Source organism: Podarcis erhardii (assembly GCF_964252035.2).
Source record: "Podarcis erhardii genome assembly, chromosome: 7".
NCBI lineage: Eukaryota > Metazoa > Chordata > Lepidosauria > Squamata > Lacertidae > Podarcis > Podarcis erhardii.
In genome coordinates, this window is record NC_138511.1 from 27,462,426 (window position 1) to 27,486,476 (window position 24,051).

General features: G+C 46.5%; 1 protein-coding gene across 1 annotated transcript; it reads left to right on the forward strand.

Moving 5' to 3' along the window:
* The first annotated feature begins 10,445 nt into the window (after window positions 1–10,445).
* Window positions 10,446–23,271, forward strand: LOC309346767 (taste receptor type 1 member 1-like). Its single transcript, XM_081870914.1, has 6 exons — window positions 10,446–10,867; window positions 12,319–12,601; window positions 15,839–16,618; window positions 18,960–19,166; window positions 20,423–20,543; window positions 22,082–23,271. Exons 1-6 carry the CDS (start codon window positions 10,689–10,691, stop codon window positions 23,023–23,025), a joined length of 2,514 nt encoding a protein of 837 aa, XP_081727040.1. The 5' UTR covers window positions 10,446–10,688; the 3' UTR covers window positions 23,026–23,271.
* The last annotated feature ends 780 nt before the right edge of the window (window positions 23,272–24,051 follow it).

A 24,051-nucleotide genomic window follows, 5' to 3' on the forward strand; every position in this document is an offset into this window, starting at 1 on the left:
AGTGCACCCCCCCCCATCCCATTCTGCAATATGAGAGGATGATCCTATCAATGTGTTTCTCCTCTTCCACAGTGCAGTGCTTACCTGGGGTTGCTTTCCTTTGGAGAAGAGAAGGGTGCAAACTTAGGTTGTCTCTGTAAAGTTTGAGCTTTCCTTTTCTTTCTTTTTTTACAAAATCTGCAAGTGAAACCTGTCTAGTGCACAGCCAGAGCGGTGGTCCTAATCCAGATTCTCCAAAGAGAGGAGGAGACCATCTGTAGGCCATCTCTGCTTCTGTAGGAAGCCACAACGGGTGGCACTGTGGTCTAAGCAACTGAGCCTCTTGGGCTTGCCGATCAGAAGGTTGGTGGTTTGAATCCCCATGACGGGGTGAGCTCCCATTGCCCTGCCCCAGCTCCTGCCAACCTAGCAGATTGAAAGCATGCCAGTGCAAGTAGATAAATAGGTACCGCTGTGGCAGGAAGGTAAATGGCATTTCCATGCGCTCTGGTTTCCATCACAGTGTTCCATTGTGCCAGAAGCGGTTTAGTCCTGCTGGCCACATGACCCGGAAAGCTGTCTGTGGACAAACGCCGGCTCCCTTAGCCTGAAGGCAAGATGAGTGTTGCAACCCCATAGTCACCTTTGACTGGACTTAACTGTCCAGGGGTCCTTTACCATACCTTTTACCTTGTAGGAAGTCACCTTTCTTAAAAGTTCCAGGCCATGAGGTGGGCACCAGTTTCCCATGCGACAAGCCTCATCACTTCTGGAGATGCCTTGAGCTGTAACCCTCACCAGCGATACTTCCATCTTTCTGCTGCTCCCATTCTTCTTCTTATATTGATGCTATAAACAAACCCAAAGTGCAATAGCAAAAGGTTAAAATTACATTGTGGACTTTAGGAAATGTAAATTGAATATTCAGCCACTTATTATTGAGGGGAAGTGCATGGAACAGGTCTCGGTGTTTCGATTTCTGGGAATGGAGTTGAGAGACGACCTAACCTGGGGAGAGAACAGCAAAGACCTGGTGAAGAGAGCACAGCAGAGGTTATATTTTCTGAGAATCCTCTGGGAAAACAAACTCTCAAAGGACCTGTTGATGGCATTTTACCATTGCACTGTGGAGAGCGTACTAACTTATGGTCTGTGTGTGTGGTTTGGGAGCTGCACGGCCAGGGAAAAAACAATGCTATCCAGGGTTGTAAAGACTGCAGAGAGAATTATTGAGTGCACTCTTCCCACCTTAGATCAAATCTATGCTGCCAGGTGCCATAAGAAAGCGGCAGAGATAGCACATGATAGTACGCACCCCGGAAATGATCTCTTTCAGCTTCTGCCTTCTGGAAGAAGGTATAGGGTTATAAAGGCCAGGACTAGCCGCCTGAGAAACAGTTTCTACGTTAATGCAATTCTGGTTCTAAACGCAGCATAAGGGGTCTCTGTAGTATAGTGTATTTTAAAATGGGGTTTTAGAGTTCTTAGGGGTTTTTGAATGTTTTATGTAGTTTTGTAGTAGTTTTATGTAGTTTTGTGTTAGTTTTATGTAGTTTTTATGTAGTTTTATGTAGTTTTTCAATTTCATTGTTCCGCAAGGGACAATGACAATAAAGATATCGTAATCGTAATCGTACATCATACAAAGTAAACAAGCAATAAACAAGAAGAGAAGGAAATGGTAATGGCCCCAATATAAAACCAACACATCCATATTCCCAGAGGTGGCGTGGAGGGTGAACGTTGAGCATCTTGGTCTGAAGCACAGGAAATAATCCCTGAAAAATCCCTGGAAACTCGCAGTTTCTGTGTAGTTTTATTTGGCAATAGCCAAAGTTGGTAAGTTCTACCACCCCCCTGCCAAATGCAGGTTTTTCGAGGGTTATTGAGATCCTAGAGTGCCAGACTTATCTGTCCACACATTCAATAACAGCAATTGTGAGGAAGCCTGATTTAATCGTTCTAGATATTTGCTCTCCCTGTCCTTGCTGCAATTCCCTCTCAACAGGTGGGCTGTGCCCTAAATGGAAGAGGAAAGGGTGAGGGTTAGTTACAGGCTGAGCATGGTACAGCGCCATTGTTAAGTTGTGGGTGAACATATCAGACGACACAGCGATTCTTCAGACAGCTCTTGTTTATTCACAGGCCAGAACAGAACAGAACTGAAGGGTTCAGCCAGCCTGCTTATATAAACTCCACTACAACGCAACAGTAACAACTTTCTGTAACTATCCAATCACTATCCATTTCACTTTCAATTCCTTATTTGCATATGTGGACCTGAGTGAAAGCTATCTACAGTATCCCCCTGCTGACCCAGGATGAGAACTTCAGTACATAGCAGCCATGGCTGCACCAACACTGGTGAAATGCCCTTCTTTTGCACCACAGTGGGCTCCAAATGACATCTTTGAATAGTCTTGAAGGCTGAGTTTTATGCCCTGCGTCTAAGGATCTGCAGGGAAGCAAGCAGAGGGAGGGAGCCAGAACTTGTCACTTGTCACGACCACCGAGACACCTGCTTTGCTAATAGGCTCCTCTCTTTGTTTCTTCAGTTCATTTCCATCCCGCCATTCCTCCAAGGAGCTCAAGGTCCTGAAGGTAATTCTCCACCTCTCCATTTATCCTCGCCGCAACCCTGCAAAGTACCGTATTTTCAGCTCCATAACATGCACTTTTTTCCTCCTTAAAAGTAAGGGGAAATCTGTGTGCGTCTTATGGAGCGAATGGTGCTGCGCAGAGAGGTAGAGCTGCGCAGTGCCCCTTCAGCGAAACGGGAGGAGAAACGGAGCCCCTTCTGTTTCTCCTCCTGCTTTGCTGGAGAGGCGCTGCGCAGAGAGGGCCACCTTAACCTCACTAGGTTGTTGTGAGGTTGTTGTGTGATAGCCATTGATAGCCTTATCCTCCAGGAATTTGTCTAATCCCCTTTTGAAGTCACCCAAGCTAGTAGCTGTCGTTCAGTCTTGTAGCAAGTTCTGTCTTTTAACCATACATTGTGCAAAGGTCCTCTTTTTGTCTGTCCTGATCTCCTACCTAGCAGCTTCCTTGGATGTGTGTGATATAAGTATCTTCAAGGTTCAGGGTATCCTGATGAAACCCTTTGGTTGTTTATTAAATAGTTTAGTACAACATTTGATTCAGAATATTTTTTTTCTTGTTTTCCTCATCTAAAAACTAGGTGCGTCTTATGGTCGGGTGCATCTTATAGAGCGAAAAATACAGTAGATAAGCCTGAGAGGCAGTGGCTGGCCTCCAATACCACCCGGTGTGCTTCATGGGGATTTGAACCCTGGTCTCCAACACTAGTCTAACCACTATGCAAGACTGTCTTTCTTGCCAGGGATGTGGAAGCTCTGGGTGGGCAGGTATCCCGGCCAATGCAGGCCATTCCTGTGATCACTGCTTGCTTTGGAAACGTAAGCTTCTCAGGCAGAGGCAAGCATACTTTTAAGCCTGTAATAAACATAAGTGTGATAAATTCAGCGGCTGACCTTGTCTGGGGAAAGGCGGCTGTTCCCTTCTTCCCCGTCCTACAGGGTAATTTGGGCCTTGCACAACCCCTGCCCATGTGCCAATTTCCACGGGCAAAGAATTTGCTGCTCACCCCACCCCTTCCCTGAACTACGTGTGGCAAGTTCCTTATACAACCATGCTCTGTTATCTGCGAACACAATCAAGCTTTGCCCTGATGTGCGAAGAAGGCAGCAATCCCCTTAATAAGGCAGCCGAGGACACACAACTTCAGGAATGAAAAGGGAGGAGACAGTTTGGACTCCGCCCGCAATGGCATTCCTTGGGTCCTGTTCTTCCTGGGGTGGACAACCCACCGCAAATCACTGCCAGTCAAATGTGATGTGGTTAAGTGGTGATGCAAGCTCTGAGAATCAAGAGGCAGCATCTTTGAGCAGAGTGCTCCTGCAAAGACTGGAGGAGAGGAGAGGTTGTAGCGGAGGGGCCACCACGGCTATGGCCCTGCCAAGCTCATGCTGGCTGGTGGGGGAAGGGTAGAGGTAGAGTATGGACTTATCTCCCCGACACACACACACACACACACACACACACACACCTAGTATTGCAAAGTTGGAAGGGACCACAAGAGTGATTAATTTTTTTTTAATCATTTTTATTGATTTTCCAATAAAAACAGCCAATCAACATGTCCACATCATAATCCAATTAAAAACAAAAAACTAAAATAAAATAAAAAAGACCAAATTGTAATCCAAATTGTAGTTATTAATTTTTCTGGGCTCCCCATAGTCTGGACCTCTGAAGCATATCTCCAAATCTTCAGTCCTGCCTCTTCTCGTTGTTTTCATGTTTTCCACATCATGAGGAAATTTTGAGTTGTTTTGTAGACAGATGATATTGGGAGACATATTGGCCCTCTGTCATGAATGCTTCAGCTGAGATTTCTGCTTCGCAGGGAGTTGGATCAAGATGACCCATGATTTAATTAATAGGAAAATTCATCAAAGTCTTAATAAGGAAAGACACTGGAAAGATGGTTCTGTGTAATCACATGATTTGGTGAGGGCTAATCCGAAAAACTAAACTGATATTGTTTGGTTTGGGATGGTGACATTGGGTTGCATCCGTCAAGACTGCTGTGATCCTTTGATTGGCATACCTGGTTGAGGAAGGTGCTTAAGATTTGGGGGGTCCAAAGCCGCCCCCAAGCTGCCCCCAGTACACCCTCCACCTTTTGGCCTCATCACCAGTGGGAACACCAATGGCACGTCTCCTGCTACCATCACGAACCTCCTGTCCAGTTGCCGTCCCCCACAGTCTCACAGCAGACTCCCATCCCTTAGTGGTTCTCCAGACCTCTGAATTTCTTCCAGTCTAGGCCGCCTTGCATGTCCCCACTTGTCTTGGGCCACCAGATCAATTATTATGTTTTCAGTCAGAGAAACAAAATCTGAGCCCCTTGAATAACGGCTCCTCAAAATTCTCCCCTCAATTGAATTTGAGAGCTGACATGTGTGAATCTTCAGAATTGTCCCTTCAGGCTTGGTGTGAAAGCAAAATGCATGCTTTCCATCATTCATTTTGCCCATTGGTCCACCAGCTTTTCTTCCCCCCATAATGTGGACAATGTTTTTATTTATTTACTGCATTCAAATCCCGCCTCCAAGAAGCTTGAGGTGGTATACATGTGTCTCCTCCTCAACTAATCCCGATAACAACCCTGTGAGGTGGGTTAGGTTGAGAGGCAGCGACTGGCCCAGGGTCACACCCAGTGAGCTTCATGGCCAAGTGGGGATTCGAACCCTGCTCTCCCTGGTCCTAGTCCGGCACTCTAACCACTACACCACACCGGCTTTTCAGTGCTTCCGAGGAGCACCTTGATATAAATTATTGGCAAAGGCTTTTGTTGTTTCCTCCAGCCCAGGAATGAGGCTGGCATGACGTATCTGGGCTGCCTACACTTTGGGAGTGTTTCAGATCCAAGCACATCCCGAGATAATTGCAAATTAATGAGGTCCTGGGAGGTTCTTTGGGAACGGTGAGGAATTTGTGAGTAGGTGGTTGTGCGATAGACGGTGCTCCTTAGGTTTAATGATTTTGATGAGTGGCGCATCTCCTCCCCCCTCCTCTTCTCATAAGGGCAGGGAAGGCTTGGAAGTGAGGGCAGTCAAAGGAAAAAGCCAGTTAGAAAATACCATATTTTTTGCTCTATAAGCCTCACTTTTTCCCTCCTAAAAAGTAAGGGGAAATGTGTGTGCGTCTTATGGAGTGAATGCAGGCTGCGCAGCTTTCCCAGAAGCCAGAACAGCAAGAGGGATTGCTGCTTTCACTGCGCAGCGATCCCTCTTGCTCTTCTGGCTTCTGAGATTCAGAATATTTTTTTTCTTGTTTTCCTCCTCCAAAAACTAGGTGCGTCTTGTGGTCTGGTGCGTCTTATAGAGCAAAAAATACGGTAGTTTGGGCTGTTGGCAAAGAGCAAGCTGGGCAAGACAAGGAATATTGAGGTCTGAATATTGAGCCTCACTTCAGCAGCTTGTACCCAGACCTAGACTCAAAATCCTTTTTTTAAAAAAAAAAAATTATTGATACAGCAAGAAAAATGAAAAAAACACAAATACCAAATTACACACAGGAATAACCATAGACACATATTTTTCTTAGCAAACAATAAAACATATATTGGTCTTAACACTAAAGACCCAACCTCCCGTCTATTCCATATTTCGATTTCATATTACTTATTGCCAATACACGCTTTTATCATAATTAAACTTTTTCTTAATATATCTAATTTCTTATATCTACCTTGCAACTATTACTGAAGTTCCTCGAATGCTGCAACAGAATTTAAACTACTATATTTATTTTTCAGATATTCTTTGAAAACTTCCCATTTTGAAACAAATTCCTGTTTTGATTTATTATTTATTTTTTTCTGATAGACCATCTAATTCGGCATATTCTGTCAGCTTTTGGATCGAATCTTGTATAGAGGGGATTTCATTACTCTTCCGTTTTGCCGCGATCAGAACTCTTGCTGCTGCTGTCACATATAAAAAGATACCCTTCCTCTTTTGTGGAATATCCAAATCTGTTATTCCCAGGTGGTAGGCCTCTGGTTTTTTATTGAAAGAGATCTTTAGCATTTTTTGCAGTTCTGCATGGATATACTCTCAGAATACCTGTATTTTCCTACATATCCACCACATATGGTAGAAAGTTCCTAGACTCACAATCCTATCTTCACCGCCTCCAGGGGGAGCTCTTGTTCCAGGCATTAACACTCTGTTACAAAAGCCACAAATTTAGAGAACGACTGTATCTCAAAAGTCATATTTACGGGGCTCTGGTGATTTCAAGCAAAAGTAGCAGATTTTACTTTATTTTATTATTTCATTTCATCTTTAAAATATGCTGCAGCTGCCCCCTGCCCCCCCAGCTACAATCCTGGAGGGCCCACAGGAAGGAAACAAGGTCAGAAGGGGGCCACAGTCAGGAAAAGTTTGGGAAACACCAGTCTAATCTCGGGGTCACTAGGACATGCATTATGATGTCAAGGTCCAATATGGTCAGGGTAAGTCATAGCTCATGATGGGAAAAGGTCCCCTTGCCACTGATGCCACCTACAACCGCAACGGGAGGACCAGATCAAGCAGCACCTCCAAGCTACGAGCCTGAACAGTTCAAGCAGTGGCTTTAAATAGGTTGCAGCTATACTGGGAAGCGGGTGGCGCTGTGGTATAAGCCACAGAGCCTAGGGCTTGCCAATCAGAAGGTTGGTGGTTTGAATCCCTGTGACAGGTGAGCTCCTGTTGCTCAGTCCCTGCTCCTGCCAACCTAGCAGTTCGACTTAACGGTCAGGGGTCCCTTTACAGTACTTCTATACCACCAGATGGCAGTAGTCCACAGAAAGAGGCTGTATTTATACTATTGTATAAAGAGGAGGCTGCAGTTACACTATTACATTGTTTTATTACATTTAATATAATACTATTGTATATAAAATATCTTATATTTTATACACAGTAATAATTCATTTTATATATGATTTTGTTAATTGTACAGTATATATTACATATTTATCATATATTTTACAAGCAGGAACTTTCTAGTGCAGCCCTGGAAGTCGAGGAAGCCTAAAAAATACTGTGATTTTAAAATGGATCGTGTTATTTGTTAATTTTAGGGGTGTGGGAACCTACAGCTTTGCCCTGACCCAGGGAACACCTGATCCAGCCCCAAATTAATTGGTGGGGGTGGGAGCGAATATTTAACTAGGGTTAGTTTGGTCCACCATATTAATTCAATATGGCATCTGGCACACAATTGTAGATAAATCCGGTCCAAAATGGTGTGAAACCTTGGGAAACAGCCCAGAGAAGCCTTTCACAGCTAAAATACCGTATTCTGCAGAGACTACCAAAACAATGTCCTCAGCACCCTAACCCACGGAATCACGGTTTAAAAAAGGGGGGGGGAGCATCGCTCATTTCACTCTAACATGGTGCCAAACATCAGTACAAGCCCCACGAAAGCCTTTTGCAGCCAATAAACATCATTCCACAGAGACCCCCGAAACGTTTTCTTTGGCAACATAATTTGCGGGGGTCACGGCATCCCCCCAAAACCATCACCATCTGATTCACCCCTAAACGGCGCTAAACCTTGAGGAATGCCCTGCAGAAGCCTTTCGTGGCCAAAAAACCGTGTTCTGCAGAGACCCCCAAAACGGCATCACATTAGTTTTGGTTATTTGGTTGAATTATTCTGATTGCAGATTTTATAGATGTTTATATTTATACATATTAACTGTTACCAATCATTCTTGTCTCAAGTCTTCTTGGGTATGTCGGCAGACTTCTGTAATTCGTTCAGGTCCTGTTAATTAAAATCTTTGGTGCTGGTTTGGAGAGAATCAGACGACGTTGGGTTTTGGGGTAATACCCATGACCCTCATTTTGAGTGTCTATTGTTCCGTTTGTGAGGTTTTTGTTGCAAAACGATGCTGCAAAACTTTCCCCAAAGTTTGGCATCAGTTTGGAGTGAATTGGATGACATTTGGTTTTTGGGTGACCCCATGATCCCCAGCTTTGAGTACTTCTTGCTTTGTTTGTGGGGCACTGCAAAAGGAGGGGAGGTTTTTTGCTGCGAAACACCGCAAAACTTTTGCCAAAGCTTGGTGCCAGTTTGAAGCGAACCGGACAACGTTGGGTTTGGAGGCATTAGCCCTGTTTCGATGCATCAATTACTGCATCTGTGGGGAGCTGCAAAACGTGGGGTTTTTGCTGAAAATGCTGCAAAATGATTGCAAAACTTTGGCACCTGTTTTGAGGGGGATGCCAGATTAGGGGGTTCATAGTTAATCAAGCTTTTGGCTGGGGCTGTAGAGGGGGATGCTTCTGAGATTCAGAAGTGCCACGCAGCTCCTATCACGTGAGCAGGCTAGAGGAAAAACGAAAAGGTGCCATACAACAGAGATAAATTACGTGAAGTCCTGCATTTAGGTACCAAAAAAGTGAAGGGCCCCAGCCTGAGATGAGGGAGGCCTGCCTTGGTGGTAGCAGCAGTAGCAGCAGCAGCCCTGAGAAGGATTCCCAGTGTCTTTGTTGGTTCTCAGTTGAGCCCAGCAGTGAGGTGCCACGAGGCTGCACTGATGTGGAGTAAGCCCATCTCCACAATGGCTCTGCTCTGCTTCCATGGGCAGAGGCAGCGAATGGTTCTGCATACCCGTTGCTGGAAGCCATAGGAGCTGCTGCGTCCCATGTCCTGCTCCCCATGGCATCTCAGAAGGATGGAACCTTTGGTTCAATCCAGCTGCAGGATTCTTATTTTCTTAAACTGCTCATGGCCGCTGCTCCATAGATATTGTTGTTATACAATTCCATTCACCACAGAGATGGGTTTAGGAAGCATTTCTGTATCCTTCTGCTGTGCTGAAGAAGAATTCTACGGAACAGTGGGTATATCCAGAATCACTGTTCACTATGTCTGTTTGCGAACCACTTCGGCAGCGTTGGACGTTATAAAACAAAGCTTTACGGCTTGTTTTCATCAGATAAGAATCTGACCCATTGCTTCTTTCAGAGACTTACAAATACTTTCAGAGACTTATAAGACTTATGTTTATTTGGTTCTGTGTTTTCAAGAGAATCCATCAAGAGTGCACATTTAGTGACTTTCAGAGATTTATAAGATTTCTGCTTATTTGGTTTCTCAGTGTTCCGCATAGACCATATAAAGAGTTCAATGCGCTCTACCTTTGAAGGTGACCTGGAAACTGCAATTAATCCAGAATGTGGCAGCTAGACTGGTGACTGGGAGTGGCCGCCAGGACCACATAACACCGGTCCTGAGAGATCTGCATTGGCTCCCAGTACGTTTCCGAGCACAATTCAAAGTGTTGGTGCTGACCTTTAAAGCCCTAAATGGCCTCGGTCCTGTATACCTGAAGGAGCGTCTCCACCCCCAATTGTTCAGCCCTGACACTGAGATCCAGCGCCGAGGGCCTTCTGGCGGTCGCTCATTGCGAGAAGTGAGGTTACAGGGAACCAGACTTCTCGGTAGTGGCGCCCGCCCTGTGGAACTCCCTCCCTTCAGATGTGAAGGAAATAAGCAGCTATCTTATCTTTAAAAGACATCTGAAGGCAGCCCAGTTTAGGGAAGTTTTTAATATTTAATGCTGCATTGTTTTTAACACTCGATTGGGAGCCACCCAGAGTGGCTGGGGAAACTCAGCCAGATGGGTGGGGTATAAGTAACAACTTCTTCTTCTTCTTCTTCTTCTTCTTCTTCTTCTTCTTCTTCTTCTTCTTCTTCTTCTTCTTCTTCTTCTTGTTGTTGTTGTTGTTGTTGTTGTTGTTGTTGTTGTTGTTGTTTTGCATTGTTGTACTTGGTCATCGTGTTGCCTTGGATATTACCAACATGCCTGCCTGCCCCTCTCCCTCCGAGAGGTTGGGTTGGTCAGGCCTCCCGCCACTGCCTCTCCACTCCCACTCCCACTCCCAGCTGGCACCATTAAGCAAAACAGTCTCAGCTGCATGTAAAACACTTTCTAAGCAAGCAAATGGGCCTCCTTCTCCGAAGAGCAGGAGAAGAGGCGACATGCAGAGAGGGGCAGGTAGCAGTGGCAATGCCAGGCGTCAGTGGAAACGTGTGAGCCTCCTCTAAGCCCCTGCCCGCCCCATGCCACCGGCCTGCCCCGAGGAGGGAGAGGCAGCAAGCTGCTTTTTCTCTCCATCATGTCTGTGGGGCTTGTTCTGGCCGCCTTGCTGGTGGGGCGCATGGCTGCTGCCAATAGTTCTTGCCAAGCCCTCTTTAACCTGCCAGGGGACTTCATCATCGGGGGCCTCTACCCAGTTCATAGCAATAGCACTGAGCGGAACAGGACCCGCCCACTTCAGCTGCCTTCCTGCGAGAGGTGAGAGGGATGGTTATTTTGTGTTGTGTTGTGGGGATGGGGCTCCTCTTTCTTCTCCCATCCCTGAAGCAGAAATCAGGGCTGTTTCCTCAGCATGCTTCACCCCCTTTGACTCTTCCTCTGTTTCTGGCCAGCTGGTGGGTGACTGGGCACCTGGTTGCAGGCAGCAATGAGGAGGCCACAAAGGGTGCTGAGGAACACAAAAGGGGGCCTGGCTTCTGGCTGCGTCAGACCAAAAGGGGCCCACTTCGCCCAGCCTTCTCTGCTCAGAGCAGGAATCTCTCAGATAGGATTGGGGTGCAACACACAGCATCTTTCTCTAGCAGTTGTGCACACTCTTTTTCCTTGGACCGTCACAGAGCTGGGAGGCCAGGAATCGGGGGGAGTGCAACCTCAAGACTGTGGGCCACAATTGGCCTTCCATCCCTCTGTAGCTGCCCTGGGCATGCCTCTGCCTGAGACACCCACCCCTACCGTTTTAGGAGACCTCCAGCCATCCTCCTCTCTGCCTGCTGGCAGGTAAACTTGGAGTCTGTTTATAACTAGTTTTGATCTACAAACCCTTGCACGGCTTGGGACCTCCACACCTCGAAGGACCGCCTCTCCGCATATGAACCCAGCTGGAATGTGCGCTTGTCATCTGAGGCCCTTACCTTCGCTCCCTGAGAGGGCCTGGAGGGTGGCCACACAAGAACGGGCCTTTTCTGTGGTGGCTCCCCATCTGCGGAATGCTCTCCCCAGAGAGCTTGCCAGGCAAAAACATTCCTCTTTACTCAGGCCATCAGCCGTTAAATAATCTATGGCCTGTTAAATGCGTGTTGCACTGGGGGCTGGGACTGTTGTTATGATTATTTAATTATGCTCCATATTATGTTTTTTATCATTATGCTCCATAAACTATGTCCTTAATGTTGTACACTGCCCTGGGATCTTTGCATAAGGGGCAGTAAATAAATCAAATTAATTATAATAATAATAATAATAACAACTACTTTTTTATTTATAAATTTATTTGGTTTTTCAGATTAAAATTTTACAGTCACATATCCAACATACAACATTGAAACAAGATTCCAAAGAATCTCTGGAACTTTCCTCCTCCCCTTTGCGGGTCCTTTTGTTAATCATTTCCTCCTGCATCTTTTATAATAATCTAAATCTTTTACCTCTCCATTGTGTCCAAAATTCACCATTAAACTACAAGTGTTATTCCAATCCTACTAATGATTTTAACTGTTTGCAATGGTTTTTAAGATAAATTATAAATTTCCCCTTATTAAAATTTTGGTCTTCCTGATTTCTGATTCTTCCGGTCATTTTAGCCCTTTTGGCATAATCCATCAACTTGATCTGCCATTCTTCTCTGGTAGGGTTACAAATTCCCACAAAATGTGTGTGTGTTGAGGTACCATTTCTATAGGCTTAATTGAGCTCCATGTTTATTTCCTCAGTCTAAACCCTTCGGGCTATGTTCATTTTCAAGCCATGAGGCTGGCTGTTGAGGAAATCAACAATTCTTCTACTTTGCTCCCCAACATCACCTTGGGATACCACATATGGGACACCTGTCAAGAAAGCCTTTACCTGCAAGCCGCCTTCCAGCTCTCCCCACACCAGTGGTGCCGTTCACACCAAGGAGGCTGTTCCCAGAGAGTCATCGGTGTGGTGGGTCCCGACTCAGCCGAAATGACGCAGCTGACAGCAAGAGTCTTCACCTACTATGGCCTTCCGCAGGTGAGCTGCTAAATTGATGCTATGCATTAGTCTCGGTGGCCTTATTGAGAAATGGTTTCAACATCCGACTCTGTTGCCATCTCTGCTCTGCCGAGGTGGTGGGCCTACAAATGGTCTGGTTCGTTGTGGTGTCAGCCATATTTGCGTATATGTGAACTAACTGTTGCCAGAAAAGCTGTGGAATGAACCTCAAGGGATTCTCAGGCACCAAGCAACCAGGTTGGGAGAGGGAAGGAAGACCCCAAAGGCAGCAGTTAAGTCAGCCAAATCCTTGCTAGGCCCTCACCAGTTGGGTGAATGTGTAAAGTGGAACTGGTCTGGAAGCTTTGACTTCCGCAGAATGCGGCAGGCAGGTTGCTCCCAGGAGAGGATGTCCCAGGGCTATACTGGTTGCCAGCATGCCGCTGGGACAGGTTCAAAGCTCTCATGTTAATTCATTCACAAAGCCCTAAGCAACTTGGGCACTACATGTAAAATGTCCAAATGACAGACAATAGCAAACACAGCAGGTGGCTGAGAGGAGCCTGCAGCTGCCTCACCCAGCGATGTAGGCGGCTTGGGAGAGTTGGCAGCACCCGCCATTCAGGGCCATGGCTCAGTGGGCACAGCCCCACTACCACAACGCTTGCATGCAGAAGGTCCCAAGTTCAACCCCTGTCAGGGACTGGACTGAGGAGGAATGGTGGAGACTGCCCTCCCCTCCTCCTGCACTTCCCAGAGAAGAGGGAGAGACAGTATAGATTTAGAACAGTGGTTTGCAGAAGGTCACAGTTCAGAGGCTGCAGAAGAGAGAAGCTGGGAAATATTGGGAGAGGAACAGGGAAAAGAAGCAACACCAGGGGAGAGACAGTTGACAGACTCAGTGACTTGAGAAAGCATTCCACACACACCCCTCCTAGGACCCAGCGGGCATTGAAAGTAAAACAGAAAGCTCAGAGGCAGAAAGCACAGATCAGCCAATGTAGGGATGACATATAATAGGAGAGATGGAGGGGTTTACTCAGAGCAATGCCATTATCCAAGAGAGACTGCATTTCTGCATCCAGGGGCGGAGGAAGGGGGGGTGCGGTGGGGGGGGTTAGCCCAGGTTTCACCACTAAGGGGGGTGAGAAAATGCGGGGCGGCACCCATCACGGGGCCTGCAGCGCACCCATAGCTGTCAACTTTCAGATTTGAAAATAAGGGATCAGCAGCCTCACCTGTCCCAGAGACAGTCTACGGGATATCTAACAATCCAGGATAGCAGCGGGAAGCAGCGGAAAATGGCACTGGAATAAGGGAATTTCCCGCAAAAAAAGGGAAGGTTGACACTATGAGCGCGCCTGAGCCACGCATCTTTCCTGGGAGTGACGCAGTGGCTTGGGTGCCCGCAGACTCCGCAGTGCCCCGAATGGTCCGCCCGCCACCTCCCCCTCAGCTGTAGGATGGCTGAGTGGGAGGAGGCAGGCAGACTCCTCAGAGGCCCTGCAGAACGTCCTGCCCCGGCTGGCCCCACCCCTGGACACAGGGCACATACACCACCCCAGGCACCCAATCAGCTTGCTCCGCTGCTGTCAATGTCTCTCTCTGTGAATATTGACTAAAAGACATTGGTAAGAGCTTCTTGTCTTTCCCTTATTGGCAGACTGCCGTGAGGGAGGGGAAACAGATTCCTTGAAGCCTGACAATCCCCTTGCATCTGGAATCTCCAGGCAGGGCTAGAAAACATTCCCTGCTGCCAGGCAGTGTCAACCACATAGAACTAGGTGTATGTTGTTAATACGTTGTTTAATGGCCAGTGGTTGCTCATGTTGTAGTTGTTAATGTTTTTATTTTTATTTTTTATTGATTTTCAAAATTTCAAAACAGACAAACAGACATACATACATCCTGTTTAAATCTTGGTAACATTATTAAGTGACTCAAATCCCCTTGGTTGAATTTCATTATATATCATTATAACAGTTTTCCAAAATCTATTTTTTCAAAAAACTGACTTGGTCACTTAACATCTTTCATTCTTTATAATTTAACTTTAAACATCTTAAAACTTATCTTTACATATTTGAATCCTAAGCCTATCTATTTATTTGCAAGCTTTTCCAATTAAGTTATCTTAACATATTTAGCTAAATAGTCTTTAAATTTCATCCATTCTTCCTGATACTCCTCCTCCTTCTGGTCGCAGACTCTTCCAGTCAGGTCAGCCAGCTCCAAAAAGTCCATCATCTTCATCTGCCAATCTTCCACTGTTGGTATTTCTTGTGTTTTCCAATTCTTCGCTAACAAAATTCTTGCTGCAGTTGTGGCATACAAAAACAATTTAACAACTTTTGAGGGCAATTCCAAACCTGTTATTCCAAGAAGAAAGGCCTCTGGCTTCTTAATAAATGTATATTTCAACATTTTTTTCAATCCGTTATAAATCTTCTCCCAGAAGTCTTTCACCTTGGGGCTGTAGTTGTAAATGTTTTTAAACTTGGTTGCGAGTATTAGGTGACTAATGGATGCGATAAACGAGAGCTCTCCCACTTCCTCCATCTGCACCTGGTAAGAACACACTCTGCCCTGGGCACTCTCTGAGCTGTGCACACACCATTGCATATTGCCCTCCTGCTTTTAAAAACGTGCCTGTCTCCTGTCCAGGTCTCGTACAGTATCTTTTTTTTTTAAAATGATATTTATTGAGATTTCCAATAAAAACATATAAACACAAACAACAATAAAAACATACACAAACACAATACCTAAAACATGTATAATTTCAAATCTTATTTTCTTAAACCTAATTTCCTCGACCTCCTCACACCTCCCCCTTCTGTATTCCAATTCCATTTATCTAATCAGCAAATCCATTCCCTTATTTCCCATAGCTTTTAACAATTCTGTTCTTTTTCCTTAATCAATGCCCCTGAAAACCACAAAATTTTTAAACTCATGTCAATTCTAGCCTTCATTAATTTTGTAGTGTTTACTTAGATAGTCCTTAAATTTCTTCCAATCTTCTTCCACTGTCTCTTTCTCCTGGTTTCGGATTCTGCCAGTCATCTCTGCCAATCCCATGTAGTCTGTCATCTTCATCTGCCATTCTTCCAGAGTGGGTAGATCTGGTGTCTTCCAATACTTTGCGATAAGTATCCTTGCTGCTGTTGTAGCATACATAAAAAAAGTTCTATCCTTCTTTAACACCACATGGCTAACCATGCCCAGGAGAAAGGCCTCTGGTTTCTTCAAGAAGGTATATTTAAATACCACCAGGTCTCGTACAGTATCAAGGAAGAGATCTTTGCTGACAAGAAGCACTTTCCACTGCTTTTCCGTACGATCCCAAGCAATGACCACCAGGTCTCGGGGCTCATCTCCTTGATCTCAGCCTTCGGCTGGGAGTACGTCTCCGCTGTGGACAGTGGCACCAAAGCCAGCGAGAAAACAGTTCAGTCTTTGATTGCCAAGGCAGCAGCCAAGGGCATCTGCATTTCCTACCAGGGGCTGATGACGGCCAATCTCCGCATCTTGGAAAGCCGGCTGCAGAGGGTGATTGAGAACATAGAGAAAGCCAGAACCAACGTTGTTGTCGTCCTTTCCAATGCGGTCATTACCAGGAAGTTCTTCCACGCTGTCATCAAACTGAAGATCAAAGGCAAAGTCTGGATCGCACCTGAGTCCTGGATCTTAACTGACACGATTGCTTCCATACCGAACATTGAGGAAACAGGCACCGTGCTTGGACTCACCGTCAAGCCAGTCAGACTGCCTCAATTTGTACACTTTGTTGGGAAAACACTACAGCGCTCCCCGTCAAACAAGACGGATCACCCTTTGCTCTCTGAGGCCCTGACGGTGGAGGCTTGCTCCCAGTCCTGCGATGAGAACCAACTGCTCTCCCCGGACGCTTTAGCCAACATTTTGAACAGTTCCATTTGGCAGTGGTCTTTCTATTCGTACGCTTCCGTCTATATCCTGGCCGAGGCCCTCCACAACCACCTGGGGTGCAGCTTGGAAGGATGTCCAGCAAGCAAGGAGTTCAAGCCACGCCAGGTAATAATAATAATAATAATAATAATAATAATAATAATAATAATAATAATTTTTATTTATACCCTGCCCTCCCCAGCCAAGGGGATACAAGCAATAATAAAAACAAGTTGAATGATTACAACTTAAAAACAACATTAAAATACAACATTAAAATATTGAAACATTAAAATATTAAAATGTAGCCTCATTGCAGGAGGAGAAGGAAAAGAAAAAAGAGAGAGAGGGAGGGAGGGAATCAAATTGGCTCCAAGCCAAAGGCGGAACAACTCTGTCTTACAGGCCCTGCGGAAAGAAATCAGATCCTGCAGGGCCCTCATGAGGCAGAGTGTTCCACCAGGCTGGAGCCAGTGTTGAAAAGGCCCTGGCTCTGGTTGAAGCCAATCTAACTTCCTTAGGGCCCGGGACCACTAGGGTGTTGCTATTTATGGACCTTGAGGCTATCCGTGGGGCATACTGGGAGAGGCGGTCCCGTAGGTACGAGGGTCCTAGGCCGTGAAGGGCTTTAAAGGTCAAAAGCAGACCTTAAATCTGACCCTGTACTCCACCGGGAGCCAGTGCAGCTTGAAAAGCACTGGGTGAATATGCTCCCATGGAGGTAAGCGCTACGTTCAGGGGAGCAGGTGTTGCATGCCACCGCTGCTGTTGCTGTTTTGATAAATAGCATCCTCTCCCCGGGGTTTTTACTTTCAGCTCCTTTGCTCCTTCCCAAACATCTGGTATATTTGGGATCAGGCTGCTCCACATCTCCCTTTGCTCAAAAGCAGGCTAGGAAGCGCCTGTCCTCAACCCTCAATGCCTGGAGGAAGTCGGCTTGAGGCACCAAGGGACTAAAGCACATTTGCCACTCGCCTCCCTCCTGTGTCCATGTGCAACATGTCTAGTTGTGTTATTTTTAATTATTTTTAATTGCTTTTTTATTTTTCTTATTATGTTTTTACTGAAATTTTATTGGCGTTAGCCGCCCTGAGCCCAGCTCTGGCCGGGGAGGGCGGGGTATACATTGAGGGGCAAAAAGTATTTGATCCCCTGCTAAATTTGCCTGTTTGCCCTCTGACAAAGAAATGACCAGTCCGTAATTTTAATGGTAGGTTTATTGTAGCTGTGAGAGACAGAATAACAACAGGAAAACCCCCAGAAGACAAAAGTCAGAGATTGATGTGCATTATAATGAGTGGAATAAGTATTTGATCCCTTTTGCAAAAGATGACTTGGTACTTGGTGGCAAAACCCTTGTTGGCAATTACAGAGGTCAGACGTTTCTTGTAGGTGGCCACCAGGTTTGCACGCATCTCAGGAGGTATTTTGTCCCACTCCTCTTTGCAGATCCTCTCCAAGTCAGTAAGATTTTGAGGCTGATGCGTAGCTACTCAAACCTTCAGCTAGAGTTAAACGGGCAAATTTAGCAGGGGATCAAATACTTTCCCCCCTCACTGTAAATAAAATTTGTTGTTGTTGCTGTTATTGGTGGTGTGACTTAATAGCATCCGATAGGTGTCAGCTAGCGCCTCCGCAGTAATGGCTGCGGCCAGTGCAGTTTCCCCAGCTCACTCGGCTCAGAGACCCAAGGCAAGCAGGTGGCATTCAGATGTCAAAGGCAGTAGCTGCCTTTAGGATCAGGTGCCCTGAGGTCATGGGAGGAAAGGGAAGAAACTTGAAGCAGACCTCTCCCATCACCCAGGAGAGGAGTGGGTGCAGTGTCTGTAGCAGAGCTTATTCTTTCTTTTCTTTTTTTAAAAAGGAATTTCCATGGGGGAGCAAGAGAGTGATAATGCCAAAAGGGCACTTTTAACCTTTTCATTAATTTTAACTAATTTAAATACATAAAAAATAAATGCCACGAACCGTGCATTTTAACAGCAAATCGTTGTACAGTGGTACCTCAGGTTAAGAACTTAATTCGTTCTGGAGGTCCGTTCTTAACCTGAAACTGTTCTTAACCTGAGGTACCACTTTAGCTAATGGGGCCTCCCGCTGCCGCCGCACAATTTCTGTTCTCATCCTGAAGCAAAGTTCTTAACCCGAGGTACTATTTCTGGGTTAGCGGAGTCTGTAACCTGGAGCATCTGTAACCCGAGGTAGCATTGTAATTTAAAGAAACTTGGCATTTAAATTCTAACTAAATATGCCCAGAACGCTTGACATAATTTTTCTAGAAAATCCTGCTCAGTGTGAATCTCTGGAGAAGGCTGACATTGTCTCCTGCCTCCAGCTGAAATAAAGCAAACAACAGGGATCATCATCTCTCAGGCCAATGTTTAGCTGTGCTACCCACACATCCTTCAACAAGCACAGTAAGCCCCTCCCCCTGCACCCCCAAGATGCAATTATCTTCTCATTTCAGTTTTATGAAGCATTGTACAAGGTGAACTTTCCTCTGCAAAACAACACCATCACATTTGGCCAAGAGGGAGATCTGTTCCTGGGCTACAGTGTCGTCACCTGGAGGTGGGAAAATGGCACAGCTGCTTTCAAGATGATCGGCAGCTACAGTTCCCAAGCCCTGAATATCAACAAGTCTGAAATCAGTTGGCCAGCACCAGGGGATCAGGTAAGACACCAGGTGAAACACCCAGAAAGAAGGAAAACACGGGCGATGCTGGATGGGGATGATAGATGTTGGAAGAGAGAAGTTTGGAAGAGATTCTTACTCTCCCTAGCAGAGCTAAGCACAGTGGCAGATGCTCCAATTTACATCTGCCCACCTTTAAACAAATGTTCCCCACATAAATGCTCAGGCTAGAATAAATCACAGGAACTTAGCTTTCTAAATAAGTGAAGCTTTTACTCACAGAGATTCCAGAAGTTACAAGAAACAAGTCTCTATTCACTGGCAGTAAAAATAAGAAAGAAAAGGTTCCAAATGACTCCCAAAAGAACTTGGTTTCCATATGAAAAGAATCATGCAATCTTTAGGTTAACAAAGACGCAGGCTTTAAAATCTCCATTTTGGAGAGATTGAGTTCACTTGCAGGGATCGCAGCTGCTTATTCCAGGAAGCACAAAGAGGGCGAAAGAGAGAGAAGGGGTGAGGAGGAAACAAAAGGCTACAGGGAGCCTGCTAAGCAACTTCTCCACTGGCAACCTGAGCTCAGGTTAACCCTTTCATTCATGCAGCTGTGAGTCAGTAGCTAGATCTTACAAAAGATGGGAGCTGTACTCCAAGCATCTGGAGGACATCAGATTGGGGAACAGCTTGGGCCTTACTTGGACATAAAAGAACCTAAGAGCAGCCATCTGGATCTGACCCAAATGGCTCCTTCTGCTCCGGCATTCCGTTTCTCAGTGACCCAAAAGATCTTTCTGAGAAGCTTCATTTTGCTGCTTCCTTGACATCCACATTTTGCCTATCCAAGGCGTTGCTGCAGCTCCTGGATAATTTAACTTGCTCTCTTGTACACCTTTTCCAGCTTTACAATATCCTACATTTTATTTTTAATTTTTTTCATTCATTCATTTAGACAAAGTAATAATCATAAATAAATAAGAATAAACATGTGTACCCCACCACTGAGACCATTCCATTGTAACTATCCAGCCTCCCAAAATTTCAACACCCCTTGTGATGGTTTGACCCCTTTCTGTTTTAACAGCACACTACATTTTTCTGATATAATATCCTACATTTTTCTCAACATAGATTTGCATAAAAGCCTTGTGATATTGGGGGACTGATTTGTTATTCCTTTTTAATGACCCCTTTTAATGACGGATACCACATTGGATGGGTGCAGTGAACTACCGACTGACTTCCACAAGTCGCCAACAACTCAAATGCCTCCACTTAACCAAACTCTCCTGTTCTAGGTCCCCAAATCATATTGCATAGCAGTGTGTGAAGTGGGTCAAATCCGAAGCAAGCAATTGCTGGAGGAGTGTTTATGTCGCTGTGACGATTGCCTGGAAGGGACCTATCAAAACGAAACAGGTGAGTGCAAACACCGCATGGCTCAGGGAGCCTCATTTGTGAATCTGAAGACCGGAATCCGCTATGAGCTAGACTAGTTCTAGCTCCCTCCCTTGACTCAGAGGTCATCAGTGCCAAGTAGGCAGAGGCGGAAGGCAGGAAAAGAGTCCCAAGGTGTAGGAGTTAAGAGTGTCCGGTAAGGTGGTGGGTTCAAATCCCCGTTCACAAAGTCTTTTGTGATGGCGCCAATTCCTCCGAATGAACAACAGTCCAGAACAAGAGCACAAAGGGCCTCTCCTGTTCACTTTTGCCTCTATCCCTTCATGGGCTGACAAAGGGCCCTCTGGAGGGTTTGTTTTTGTTCTGAGTCGCAACACAGCTTCACCCTCTGCCCCTCTCCCCTCAGCAGAGGCAAAGGGCTCTTTGTGGATGGCAACACAGGCTCCAGCGATTGTCTCTATCTGTGACTCTACAACCTTTGCAAAGGCCCATGCCGAGCTTTGCACAGAGTGTGGGGCTCTGCAAAGCCCCAGGAAGCTCACCAGCTATAAGACACCACCTGGGGAAAACGTGGGATTAAAAAATAATAATTAATTAATTATTACTTCTTCTTCTTCTTCTTCTTCTTCTTCTTCTTCTTCTTCTTCTTCTTCTTCTTCTTCTTCTAGACTTTGCACAGAGACTGAGGCTTGGCCAAAGCCTTTTTCACTGTCCACAATGGGAAGGCAGGGCTCAAAAGCAGAACTGTAGAGCTGGAAGGGACCCCAAGGGTCATCTAGTCCAACCCCCTGCAATGCAGGAATCTCAGCTAAAGCAAATGGCCATCCAACCTCTGCTTAAAAACCCCCAAGGAAGCAGAGTCCACAGCCTCCCATGGGAGACGGTTCCACGGTCGGACAGCTCTTACTGTCAAAAGTTTTTCCTGATGGTTAGTCGGAATCTCCTTTCTTGTAACTTTAAGTCATTGGTTCAAGTCCTACCTTCCAGAGCAGGAGAAAACAGGCTTGCTCCCTCTTCCATGTGACAGCCCTTTGGACATTTGAGGATGACCATCGTATCTCCTCTCAGTCTCCTCTTTTCTAGCTAAACAATACAGTGGTACTTCGGGTTACATACGCTTCAGGTTACAGATGCTTCAGGTTACAGACATATTACCTCAGGTTAAGAACTTTGCTTCAGGATGAGAACAGAAATCACATTCCGGCGGTGCGGCGGCAGCGGGAGGCCCCATTAGCTAAAGTGGTGCTTCAGGTTAAGAACAGACCTCCAGAACAAATTAAGTTCTTAACCCGAGGTACCACTGTACCCAGCTTCTTCAACCATTCCTCATAAGGCTTGGCTTCTAGACCCTTGATCATCTGAGCTGCCCTTTTCTGCACATGTTCCAGCTTGTCAACATATCTTTCTTAGCCTGGGAGAGATCCCTGCACGGAGGTCCTGGAGAGTCAATGTAGAGACAACAACACTGAGCTAGTCGGTGCCTGCCTTGGTGTAAGGCACTTTCTTCTGCTTCTAAGCAGTCCTGCTGCTGACTGAGCTTCTCCTTTCCTCCTCTTCAGGTGGAGACACTTGCATCCCGTGCCCCCCGGGGATGTGGTCCCCTCTGAAGAGCAGCACCTGCTTCCCCCCGCTCATCACGTATCTCGACATCACCACCACCACCATCTTGGCCCTGGGGATCCTGACCATCGTCGACTTCTTCCTGCTCTTTGGCTGCTTGCTGGTTTTTGCCCTCCACCGTCAAACGCCAGTGGTCAAAGCGGCCGGGGGCAAGCTGGCTTTCGTCATGCTGGCCTCACTGCTGGCTTCCTGCACCACCACCAGCCTGTTCGTCGGGAAGCCCACTGAGGTCAGCTGCCTGATCCGGCAGCCCTTGTTCGCCATCAGCTTCACCGTCTGCGTCTCCTGCCTCCTGGTCCGCTCCTTCCAGATCATCTTCATCTTCAAAATGGCCTGCAAGCTGCCCCCCGGAGCCGCCAAGTGCTGGGTCAAGTACAAAGGCACCTACGTCTCGGTCGGCCTCAGCTGCGGCCTGCAGGCCCTCATCTGCCTCCTCTGGCTCCGCTTCTCCCCGCCTACATTGCAAGAGGATTTTGTGAGCGAGAGGGAGGTCTACCTGCAATGTTCAGAAGGCCATTTCATGGGGCTAGGAGGGGTGCTGGGCTACATCACCCTGCTGGGCGGCGCTTGCTTCGCCTTCGCCTTCTGGGGCCGCAACCTGCCCAAGAATTACAGCGAGGCAAGGCTCCTAACCACCAGCATGCTGGTCTTCCTCATGGGCTGGGGCTGCTTCATGCTCATCTACATCACCACCGAAGGGAAGGGCAAGGGGATCCCTGCCTTGCAGATGTTTACGGTGCAGACCAGCGTCTACGCCATCCTCTGCACCTTCTTCCTGCCCAAATGCTACCTGATCCTCTTCCGGCCGCAGTTCAACACGGTGGCCCATTTCCAGACCTGTATCCAAGCCTACACAGCCACAGTCAGAAACGACGAGCAGTGAGAAGCCTTCCTTGGGGCGGGGGAAAAGGCTGAAGCACCCGCTTCTCCCACAGGAGAAAGCCCGGAAGGACCGCAGGAAAACTTCTGCTTCAACAAGAAACAGGGGAGCCTGGAGACAGGGGCTGCACACTTCACCTGTGTTGTAAACATAGGGCGGGTGCTCGGAATCAGAGAATGTCTGTGCACCCGAGGGCCAAATAGCAAAAACTACAGAGCGAGGCTGCATTTATATATTCCAAGCTTCTGAGAATTTCAATGGGCAGAGGTTCAATGAAAACAGGATTGTCGATGGTGCTGCTTGGCTACTGCCAAAGAGCACTGGTCCACACATAAGCAACTCTCTCTGCCGCTTGTCTGTGTAATCTTTATTAGGGATCCTACGTAAGAAAGTGATAGCTGCTCCTCTTCCCTCCACCACCATCAGAAGGCAAGATCAAAGGCCCAAGTAAGACACCCTCTTTCCAGAATTAGGGCAGGGATAGGGAAGCCTTAGGGGGACCCCCTCTAGATGCAGCTGGAGTTATGCTTGCCGTCCTCATCCTCCCTGACTCTTGGCCACATGGTCTGCTGGGGCTGATGGGAACTGGGAGCTCACACAATATTGGGCAGGTCCCCATTCCTGGTACAGTAGGAAGCAGGTGGGTGAAGAGGAGTAAAGTCAAACTGCAGGAGAATCTGGGGAGGGGGCTGTTCCTTCACACTTCAGCACCATCTACCCAGGGCAGCAGAATTATTTTACAAAACTCTCTGTTGGTGTTTTCAAACTGACCCTTAAGTTCAGTAGGTGATCTACGAAGGGGTATACCCACTGTAAGGTGCCCCTAGGACAAGGCATTCAACTGTTTTTGTAAATAATTTACAGGTTTGCTGCTAGGGTTTTTTTAAACAACCAAGTGGTATATAAATTTTGTTATAGGATAAATCAATGCTTTGGAACACTTAGCCAAAAGTAGACTCGATTCAGCATCAATTCAACTCAGGTGTTATGCATGCTATTAAAATCCTTAAGTTCAAGTTAGGGTGCGTG